We start from the raw sequence: 10,746 nt of genomic DNA, 5'->3' as shown, positions 1-10,746 counted from the left end.
TTTGATGTATTTTGGAAAAGAAGCAGGTGACTGGTTCAGGTTATTCCACTAAATGCCTTAATAAACACGTCCCCTGGTCTGTGGTGACCCTGCGCTCTCTGACATCAGCCCTCGCAGGTCAAACGGCTTCAAACTAAGGCGAGAAGACTCCAACATCCAGACGCACAAATGACGACTGCATTTGTCATCGCGCGTGTATGTTGACTTAAACCCGGGTATTCTTCACTCAGAGGTGCTGCTGGTGTTTGCTCACTGCGGGATTGAGGTGGTCACTTCACTGTTGGGGTCACTGGGTGTTGGAAATGGAAGCAGACTCTGAGATCACACACGAGACTAAATGATCATTTTATGTTGTGGTATAGATGTTGGATATTCACGTATTTTCAATAACTGTAATAATAATTGAATCAAATAGTAACAGTGCTGTTCTTTACTGTAGAATAGTGGTTCACAGATTGTGACGTTTGTTAATCTACGTGAAAGCTCATTTGATAAGCTATATATTGTTCACAAAGAAGACATGTTTACTCCTAATATGCAGATTAATAATTTTTGACCACCACAGTTATATAGTTTGTTATATCATTGCTCTCTTCTCATGAATATAACAAGCATCAGCCATTTTTCATAAAATAAAGCAGATTACTTATTTCGGATATGAGATGTGTTTAAGTTGTGCTGATTTATTAATGATTGATTTTAATTTTCAAAAGTATCTCTGGCGACGTGCTGATCTCTACTGTGGTATTTCTAACTCTGCTGATCACCGTAAAGCAGTTCCCACCGAGGCAGAGAAAAATTCACCAGCTATTAAAGAGTAACGTCAGCGGGTGGCAGCAATGCATCAACAACCAAGATGTGCATTTCAGATGGAGCGCAATACTAGACTGTGGAAAAGTGTCCACAAATTAATTCCATCTATGTTTCACCACAATTGTCCGTGCTCAAACATCAGTTTTTCTTTGAACTGTAATTCCATCCGACACAATATGACTCCTCTGACCAGTGGTGTGGGGACGTTAACAATGCTGTAAGCGCCTGTGTTTTTTGTGTTATTTACACTAAAACCTGCAATCTTAAGATTGTGCCTTTCTGGGGAGACTCTTTTAGACATGTACAGAAGTGTTTTGGGATTTAAGTAGCTTTTTAAATGAGTTCCACAAAAATTTTTTTGGCGTGATGTCTCAAGTTTCTGGCTTTGAATTGGCTTGTGCGAAAAATGAACAACATGATCAGATGCTGCATTTGTTCAGGCTCAAATGGAATAATTAGATTTCCTCGGAAATATGATAAATGGCCAAATTTATTTAATTCAAAATGTGACAAGGCGTTACGTTTAGTTTTTCAGTTTGTCACGTATTACTCAGGAAACTAAAGTGTTTTTTTTTGTTAGTTTTTTTTTTGTCCCCCGCTGGTGCCTTTTTATCTATTATAAAATAACCCAGACAATTCTAATTATGACTAATCTATGCTTCTTTTAAACGAAGTAAGAATTTCAGCAATGCACTTTAACACTTCTGTATTGAACCTTCCTTAAATCCTTTTGTCTTTTCTTTATTCATCGTTATTTCCAAAACACTTCACTAAGTCTGTAAAGCCGTGAAAACGACTGTAACATCCACTCATATTATTCGTCGGGCATTTACTGCTGGTAAGAGTGCCGTGATGATAACTAGACATGTCGGCAATAGTGTGATATGTAATTGACCATTTTACAGTTCCTAACCCAGTAACACTGCCTCTGTCTCTTTCTCCTCCTCCAGCTAACCTTGCTTGTGAGCGTGGTGCGTCTCCAAGGTGGTGGGTTGCGTTTCCTCCTCAGACTGTCGACAAAACTCTTCAGCACGCTGAACTCCATAACTCCTCCCCACAGCCCGCCTCACACTTGTCCAGCTTTAGCCTGCCGAAGCCACCGAGTCCTGTTTGTCCCCCCCCCCCCCCCCACACACACACACCTTTGTTGGAGTTGTTTCGCAGTCGGCGATCCCCTTCAGTAGCTGGAACTCTGGATGCCTCGCAGACATGGCAGCCGAAGTCTCCTCTTCAGGGGCCCTTGGCTGATGCAATTACCCGTCTCCGAGGCTCTGGAGTAGCTCACTGAGCTCCCACAGAACAGAGGAGAGCACTTATGAAGCATGACCGCGGCCGGCAAGCAAGTGGGGGAGATATACACTTACCTCAACGATTCTCACCAGGACACTGATTGAAGGACCCAGGAGGGAGAATCCCTCCTCACCACCTTTGAGGATTCTTGTGGCCAAAAAAGAAAAAAAGAAAAGAAAAAAGAGAAGAGACAGACTTTTTGTGTTTATTGATTGTGAACAATATGAAGGGTTTCATTGGGGAACACTACACTCAGAAGATAGTCAGTTCTGTATTCTGTTGGCTGACCACAGCCGAGGTCGTTGACCTTGAGCCCAGATGGTTTGTGTCTGTACTTTCAAACTTCTTTCACTTAAAGATTGTAGCATCTTGCTTTCCACAAGCCTGATTTGAAGCCGTCAGTCCACAAAATCTGGAATAAGGTACTCACGCACACGAGCGCCGGGCTTCTCGGTGAGTCATCGTGGCGGGGAGGGGAGCGTCGGCAGAGAGCTTCTTGAGTGCCTCTCATTCAGAAATGTGACTCAGACGGGCTGCCTCGCATCAACGGTCATCGTGACACTATAGTTAAAGTCCTCCCGCTCCGAGTGGCTTCAAGTGGATCGATTGTGTGGGCTAACATAGCGGCAGAATCACTTGTGTGTGTGTTTGGATCTGGATTTGTGCGTGCGCAAATCAGTACTCTTTTATTTCAGTGTTAAAAAAAAGAAAAAGAAAAGAGGAAGCCTGTGAGTCTAGACTGAGGGCAAAAATACCAACAATATCTTGCAATACCAACAATGCACATCAAAATCCACTCATGATAGCTATGTGAGGTGGGGGTAAAGAGACATTTGCAGGTCCTTACACATACATACACACACAAGCACAAGTGGTTTTGCTGCCATATTGTCCCCTCAATCTCACAACACCTGCACTGTCATTTCTGAGGGTTTAATGTTTACTGAATTCAGGGGGTGCACCATGAATGGTTCTCTGACGTGAGCTCAGCTCCTTTTGTTGTTATGAATGTACTTCTGGGCTTCTTTTTTTTTTTTTTAAATCTAGAGTCGACACGCAGGTATTGTATCCACATATACTTGACCTAAGCCCTGGGGTTTTTTTTTTCTTCTTCTTCACCAAACTACTCTTTGAGTGATCCTTGCATGCGTTTGCTTTTTCCAGGCCCGCACTTGAGTGCCGTCATCACAGGCCTCCACCAACTAGCAAATGTAGTGACAGTGAGGGTGAGTGAGGAAAGAAACCAGTAAAAGAGGCAGAAAACAATGAAGGTATGCAATCACATCCCCATGAGTCAAGATACTGAGCAGCACTATTCCATTGAGGTTTTTTTTTTTTTTTTCTAAAAGTGTTTTTGTCCTGATATTTTTGTATTAAAAGTAACCAAACTCTGAGTTTGGACACGTTGTTGGGTGTATGTGGCTTATATAGCAGATGGAGAGTAAACTATGTGAGTTGATATGTGTGTGTGTGTGTGTGCGTATGTATGTGTGTGTGTGTGTGTTTACCGAGTGCTCTCCTTTAACCAAGAAGCATGTTTTATACATATAAATATACACAGTATATATTTTACATGCCATACGGTGCACAGTATATTATTTATACAGCCTTGTCCACTTTGTATTTAAGGGCCTTACATCCAGATTGCATGTTTGCTATCAAACAGCTCTATAATAGTAACCACTTTCAACAATAAAGACATGGATGTGCCTTTGGGGTTTCACAATTATTTTTATTTTTTTCCCCCCTCCGTCTTAAAACTTGCGTTCGCTATCGGACTACAAAGCTGTTATTTTCATTTGAGCGAGAAATCAAACGGACTGTGTAAGAACAAACTGCTGATAAATGAAAAGTCATTATAGCTCGCCGCTAACCCGCATCTGTGTTTCCTATTAGGAAAACGGGGGACGTGCAGCACACCTAATAGACCACATAAAACACAACTCAGTCAAATGTTCAGTGAATACTAAACAACAGATGATTAAATTCAATGAGCTTCAAGTGTACTGACCAAGATTCATGTGGTGCTGGTCCAGATTGGGTTAATCATAAACTATGTTCTGCGTGATGTATAATTTGCAAAGATACAGGTCACACACACGTTCACACCTATGGGCAATTTTGAATCACCAATTCACCTTAAATCCATGTTCTTTGATCATTATTTGGATGTTTTCACTTTTATTGCTTTGACAAACTGAATAATTAGGCTTTTCAAACAACAAAACTAATCAGCACATGTAAGTCAGTAATAATGTGGTGAGGAAATTGGATTTCTAAGGGTTGTAAAAAAGCTGACCTGTGAAATTAGGTGTGAAACTCCTGAGATTCTTTACTGTACTGTTTGCTCTCAAATACATTAAGGTGAAAATGCAGTATCCCAGACCACTAGACGATAAAAGGTGGTCAAAGTGACAAAAATGAACAAATATCTTTTTTTTTTTTTAATTCACCTTTCACAGAAATATAAAATGTGTTAAATTGTATGTATGAAAATATTAAATTCACTTTAAACTCATGAATGCCAGTAATTTTCAAAGTGAGACTGAACCACTGTAAAGGTTAGGCTCCATGTGAACACTGAGGAAGTTGCTTTATTGAAGCAGTCCTGACAAAAACTTCACATATACAGAGGGAACACAAAGTACACTTTTTGTTGTCCTGAGCAGGAAGATCTCGGGATATTCTTGGCTTGACATCTTTTTTTCACATACAGTTTGAGGAAGCACTGGTCCTTGGAATGTTACAAAGAGAAATGTGTTGGTACAGAAAGGAGGTAAAAAAGGAAATCTAAACAATCGGTATTGAAACAACCGTTTCTCATCACTCCTGGTTTTTTTTTGGTTTTTTTTACACCTTGGCTTGTGTCCGCAGTGAGCCAGTAAAAACTCAACAGTGACGTCCTGTCAGTGTGGTGACGGCTCTGCCAGCTCCGGGAGCTGAAGGGGCTTCAGTCGTCTTTCTTTGTGCTGCTGCTGCTGCTGCTGCTGCGTCTCTGGTAGTAAAGTACGGTGAGCAGCACCCACAGATTCAGCAGAGTTATGATGACGAACCGCACCAGAACTGTGACACATGAGAGACATTAAAACCAATTTTAGATAGGAACAATGGGGCTGGACTAAACCTTTCATCTATGAAGAATAAGGCTGGTGGTACAGCACGGATTATTAAAGAATCTGTCAGTTAAAAGGTGCTTGATGTCCCTTTCGTGAGCCCGAGTCTCTTAATAAGGCGCAGAGTATGTGAATGTAAAAAAAAAAAAAAGAGTCTTAAAATTTTGCAAAAGCTAAATAGGCTTCTACACTTATTTTCTCCTGCAGCAGCGTAGTTAAAATTTTTTCCTGAGTTTCTGATAAAAGTATCAATCCTGATGAAAAATACTGTTTGACATCTGAATGCATTCAGAACCAGGCGCATTAAAATCAGGAAGCAAACTTAAGTGTTTTTGTCTGACCTCACGCCAACAAGAAAATCAGAAGTGGCAGGTTCCCAACAGAGGGAAATGAAGCAGTGAACATATTTCTTTCTGGCTTTTGGCAGCACCTCATGAACATCAAATAGTAAAAAAGTTGAGTCAGACTGTGGCCAGACGGAATGCTACGAGTCAGCATTGCCATCCAGAGCAGAAACATTTGTTTGACCGTGGCTCATGCAGTATTGTAATGCTATTCTGTACCACTAGATGGCGTAGTGAGCTACACTTCTGCCGTGGTGACCAATATGTTGATCTGATCTGATCTTTCGTACTCCATCATTGAAACTGTTGGAGACAACTTTATTCTGCTTTATTCGTGTTTACTAATTTAAACATGAATCAAAAAATCGAATTGGAAACTAAAATTAGGATTAAATATGTGTCAATATGATATATTTTTTTAGATTCAGCTAGATCACCTTGACCTGTGTTTTTTAAAGAAAAGAAAATAAGTGTGGCTACAACTGTTCTAACCTTTCATCTGTTGGAAGAATGTTGTTTCATGGAGGAAATACTTTCAATTTAACTTAAGAAGCTCAAGTCATGTTAAAGCGCCGGCCTTAAATGTTCAATTTGAAAGAATAAAAATAAATAAAATGTTTGGAAACGACAGCTGGAACATCATCTCAAAGATGCCGGTGTAGTTAAACAGCCATTCCAGGTTGTAATACAACCATGTGCCACCAGATGGTGTAGTGAGAGGATCCCGAGGGGCAGCAGGTTCATACAGTGGAAACTGAAATTGAAAGGCTGAAGCTCTGGGCACCTCCTGAACATCAAACTTTGTAACATCGCCAGTCCAGCTCTCCGATTTTTAGAGACTCACCTCTACTACTCCGGGCAGAAAAGTGGCATTTCGTAAATCTTTCATATTGTAGCTGCTGAAGTATAAGGAGGTCCAGGGGGCTTTTGTGCACCCATGCTTTGATTAAAAATGAAGCACCCTCCAGCTAACACTTTTAAAAAAAAAAAAAAAAACCCTCACCCCGTCCCGTCGGTGCACATCAGAACTCCTCACAGCAAAGCACAATGAGCCGATGAATTTTCATGTTATACGGTCGTGAAAGTTTTTGCCCAAAAAAACAAATCTTTACTCTCGGAAGGGTTTAAATTCTTGATGAGATATTTCACCCTGGAAAGCTCCACGTCCCACTGTCATTTGTAATTCAGACCGACTCACCCTGCATGTCTCCAGTCGTCACTGCCGTGGTGTAAATCCGCGCTGAAACAAAGAGGAAGCCAAGTTAATGACACCCTCATTATCCAACGGAGCATCTGATATTTAATTAATGAAGCCACGCATTGCTAATTTAATAAATTGGGAGCCGGGTAAATAGTGTCATACATATTCATAAGGCGAAACATCAGAGAAATTGTGCTTCGGGGAGGAGAATTCATTTGGTTTGATGAACTGGTTAAGCCGATTAAATTTGGGAAGTAATGCTAAACACAAGTGTTTAGATATAATTGATTCATAGTGATTTTTATTTAACGAATGGAGATTAGACCATTGATACGTGTCAAGTAACACCAGACGGGGTTCACGTTGGCATCTTTTATCGCTTTGTTTTGCTCTTTTTGTTTTCACTGATAGAAGCCTTCACTCTGCCGTCGCTCGAAAGCCACAAACAAACGGTGCGCTACCTCACACCACCGTCGTCGTGGAAACAGGCAACTCGACCGCAATGACATTTTTTCTGTTTTCATTTGAGAACGTCGTTTAAAACGGGGCCTTAGAGAGGCATTATTGTTATGAGACTGTAGCAACATCACTGTAAAACACTGCGCAGGGAGCGTCTCCATGGCAACAGACGCTCATGAGGCGCCTCTCCCATCCGCTTTGTATGGGACATTTTTTCAAAGTTTTTGGGGGATTTATTCAGAAATGGTTAGCCACTAACATCCCAAAATCTAATCGATTGGTCGACCCTGAAGAGTTCATGCAATTCGGGTTAATGTTTTTGGTGAAAAGTTGGCGAAATACATACACACATGCAAACCAATAAAAAAGAAAATTAACGAATACATGCAGACAAAGGTAATTATTGGAGTTTTAATCCTGCTCTCTAAACCGACTTATCATTAGCCAAAGTTACTAATACACTAAGCTTTCACTACCTTGTTAGGTGTATGCAGCAACGTTGTACTAAACGTATTTCGGAAGCCAACCGGTCCCGCTTTCTGATTTCACTTGGATCTGAAGAAAAAGTTAAAGGAGGTCCTGCTTCCACTCACCAAAACATGTGTAGGTCGCCATCCCCCAGGAGAGGGCGCTCACCTGCCCAGCGTCTTTGGACTTCCACAGACACTGCAGCTGGGCAAACTTACTGGCCGCACTAATGAACGTGCACAGGCTCTGAAGGAAAAACGGTGGAGGTCAGACAGCATCTATTAACATGACAAGTACAACACTGCAATCGGACAGAACTACTAAAAGTTTCCAGAGCGTTTAACTTCTTGAACTTTGAGCGGAATGGCAGCGGCGGGATTTCTGCTCACACCCTCGTATTCAGATCGCCTTGAGACATATTCGTCTCATTAACCGTTTGGCATTTCCGAGGTCCGGATGACTTCTCTTGAGACGAAGCAGGTGAAATGAGGTAACCTCTCAGATCTCCGCCTCGGCGCTCGAGACTTGACGACGTGCCGCCCTTCGCTCGCCGCCACTCTCGAGAAAGTTACAATTGAAGTTACAGCTGGTTTCTTACCATGGCCAAGTCGATGATCCACTTCTCCACTGTGAGCAGCCTCCAGCCTCCAACGAAGCTTAGCGACATTAAAGACAGTAACTCGGAGAGCTGACGAGTCGCTGAGGCTCGACACTGGTTTCGCTGGTGAAAGGATACACCAAGGCGTAGACGAGGCTCTGCCGCAGGTTGCCGTTGTAGTGAAGGATCAGGAGCAGAAGGATGGCGTCTGAGAACGAAGGGCAGATTAGAAAGAGGGTCTAACTCGGGTCTGGGTGTGACTTTGCGCTGAAGCCTTTCTGGTGGAAAGTTGAGGTTGGATGGTTTCCGTCACTGCTGTTTACTTTACAACGGGTTTTCTAGGAGGACCTCTTTCGAGTTGGCTGAAAATGAAGACTGGGATTTTCAGTTTACCCGATTTTGAAGCCGTTTTTACTTAAATTTTTACTTTTCAAATTGACTTGACTGCTGAAAAAGAACATTTCAAAAGTTTTATATTTGCGCTTTAGTTGCTCAGTTACTTTTAGTACTTGACACTCATTGAGCTCGAGTAATAGCAGATAACGGGAGACGCTCACGGTAATGACCAACACATCAAAGTAGTCCAAAGCACTTTTTTTTTTCACTTATGTAAAGAAACAATCAATTATCATACGGCGTGCTACAACTTACCCTGAGCGATGAGGATGGGGTATTCCAAGTATGTTGGCGGTGGGTAATCATAGTACATCTGGTACGTCACAAAAACAACAAACCTGCATGTAAAACATGTGGCGAGGTTATTTAAATGTACAGAAGACGGTGGATCAGTACTGAGATGAGACCCTGACACAAGGCAAATAAGAGGATGACTTGCAGCAGCATGTAGAGCAATTTTTGTGAATCGGACAGTAGGAATCACGCAGACATAAAGCGCTTGTCTTTCTTTTTGCGGTTATATGGGATTTCAAGCTTGAGAATCAGCGACTTGTCCTGAAATGCCGTGGCCAGGTAGAATCACCTTGATATATAGTTAATGTTCTGCTGCAAAGCAACAAAAAAACAACAACAGACTGACATGCCCAAACTCATTTCTCTTGATTTATAATATGTTTAGGTTGAAGAGTGGTATAAAGACATCAGCGACTGCTATGGCACTACTGTGTCCTACAGGCAGTTTTACAGCTGCATGCACAGTGATGGGGGGGGCCCTTACCACTCATTTATGCCAGCTCAGCAGCTGCCAGGCACAGAGGAGGAGAGACAGCACACTGAGAAATATCACAGGCGCACAGACACTGATTTTATCAGCTGCGTTTCCAACAGTCAACCCGGATCCATAAGCTTTAAATCACAGTTCAGTGCTTTGGAGCTCATGCCGGAATTAATGTCCGGCACTGATATATAATCTCAGTGGTTTAACCAAAATCACATCCTTCTGTGCAGTTGTTTTCCTCAGTGTCCTATTTAGCTCAGTGCAGGATGTATACATAACGTTTTATCGAAATAACACACGATCGACTCGATGGATGCGAGCCGAATTCAACATTACACTTTAGAGTTGTATAGTGCGTCAGATTATTCACAACCTATGCCCATAAAATCGGGATACGATTAAATTTGATGAATTTTCAACGCAGTTTGGCTCAGACTCAGTTCGCCGTGAGAGACGGGGCGTCACGTGAACGCCACACCGGCCTCGGTTGATAATCCATCGTGTACAAATTGAACGCCTCACGCTCGTACTTTATTAAAAAGTTAAAAAAAAGTGCCTACCCGACCAGCTCCAGGAGCAGACTGTTGAGGCTGACTCCTGCCGAGGATTTGGCTCTCATCAGCAGGAAGATCTGCGGGAACTTGAGCACCATGCACAGGAACAGGGTGCTGAAGTTGGCCAGGTGCAGCAGGTTGTCGGTGTACATTGTGTGCGCGAGCTGGGACAAAGTATAAACTTCTTAAATATACTTTTTTTTTTTTTTATTATTTAAAATAAACGCTCGCAGCCAGATGCCGCTACTCCGTCAAGGTAAATTTGTGCCACGACACACTTCTGTTTGCAAACACTCAAAATAAAAGCAATGCACACGTTGTAAACGTGCCAACTATGTCTGTACTGTGTTGGAATTTAAAAGAAAATCCATAAATAAAGTACAGAATCTATTTTAGGAGCGACATGTGGGAATTTTCTGTGCGTCGTGTACAATCACTTTAAAAAAGTAAAGAAGAATGTTTTATTTTGAATGTTCAATCTTTGAGTTCCTTTATTTTGCTGTTAATCCCACAGATGTTGGCATTTTTCTCACTTCCGCATACATCTACTGAAACGTGATTGGCTGATGTGGGTTACACCAGGTGTGTCAAACACATTTTAGTTCAGGGGCCACATACTGCTGAATTTGTTTGAGTTGGCGGGACTGGTAAAATACTACTTTAATAACCATTTGATTTTTTTTTCTTTTTTATAGTGCAAACTATACGTGAAGTTAATACATTATAATAAGG

The 10,746-nt window shown here is 41.8% G+C and overlaps 2 protein-coding genes across 2 annotated transcripts in view; one reads left to right on the top strand and one right to left on the bottom strand.

Annotated features, from left to right (window-relative positions):
- Positions 1–2,802, top strand: part of rock2a (rho-associated, coiled-coil containing protein kinase 2a) — a 40,461-nt gene extending 37,659 nt beyond the window's left edge. Inside the window, exon 32 of the mRNA XM_080480511.1 lies at positions 1,764–2,802. Coding sequence (XP_080336637.1) covers positions 1,764–1,767 — 4 coding nt within the window. The 3' untranslated portion in view covers positions 1,768–2,802. The remainder of the gene's footprint in view (positions 1–1,763) is intronic.
- A 1,014-nt stretch (positions 2,803–3,816) lies between these two features.
- Positions 3,817–10,300, bottom strand: slc66a3 (solute carrier family 66 member 3). Its single transcript, XM_080480512.1, has 7 exons — positions 10,021–10,300; positions 8,938–9,020; positions 8,425–8,494; positions 8,287–8,344; positions 7,814–7,934; positions 6,759–6,800; positions 3,817–5,166 (listed from the first exon to the last, which is right to left on the bottom strand). The coding sequence occupies exons 1-7, from the start codon at positions 10,164–10,166 to the stop codon at positions 5,054–5,056; spliced, it is 633 nt and encodes a 210-aa protein (XP_080336638.1). The 5' UTR covers positions 10,167–10,300; the 3' UTR covers positions 3,817–5,053.
- Between the last annotated feature and the right edge of the window lie 446 nt (positions 10,301–10,746).

This window comes from Lipophrys pholis (assembly GCF_963383615.2).
Source record: "Lipophrys pholis genome assembly, chromosome: 14".
Classification (NCBI taxonomy): Eukaryota; Metazoa; Chordata; class Actinopteri; order Blenniiformes; family Blenniidae; genus Lipophrys; species Lipophrys pholis.
The sequence above is the reverse complement of the archived record's forward strand: the minus strand, read 5'-3'. Positions and strand labels throughout refer to the sequence as shown.

Bases quoted from the DNA above. Each gene is read 5' to 3' on its own strand.
- slc66a3 (XM_080480512.1), bottom strand. From the start codon at position 10,166: ATGTACACCGACAACCTGCTGCACCTGGCCAACTTCAGCACCCTGTTC. The intron at 7,935-8,286 runs GTAAGAAACCAG...TTTTTCCTTCAG, and splicing joins GGATCATCGACTTGGCCATG to AGCCTGTGCACGTTCATTAG. The intron at 5,167-6,758 runs GTGAGTCGGTCT...CATGTGTCACAG, and splicing joins GACGACTGGAGACATGCAGG to TTCTGGTGCGGTTCGTCATC.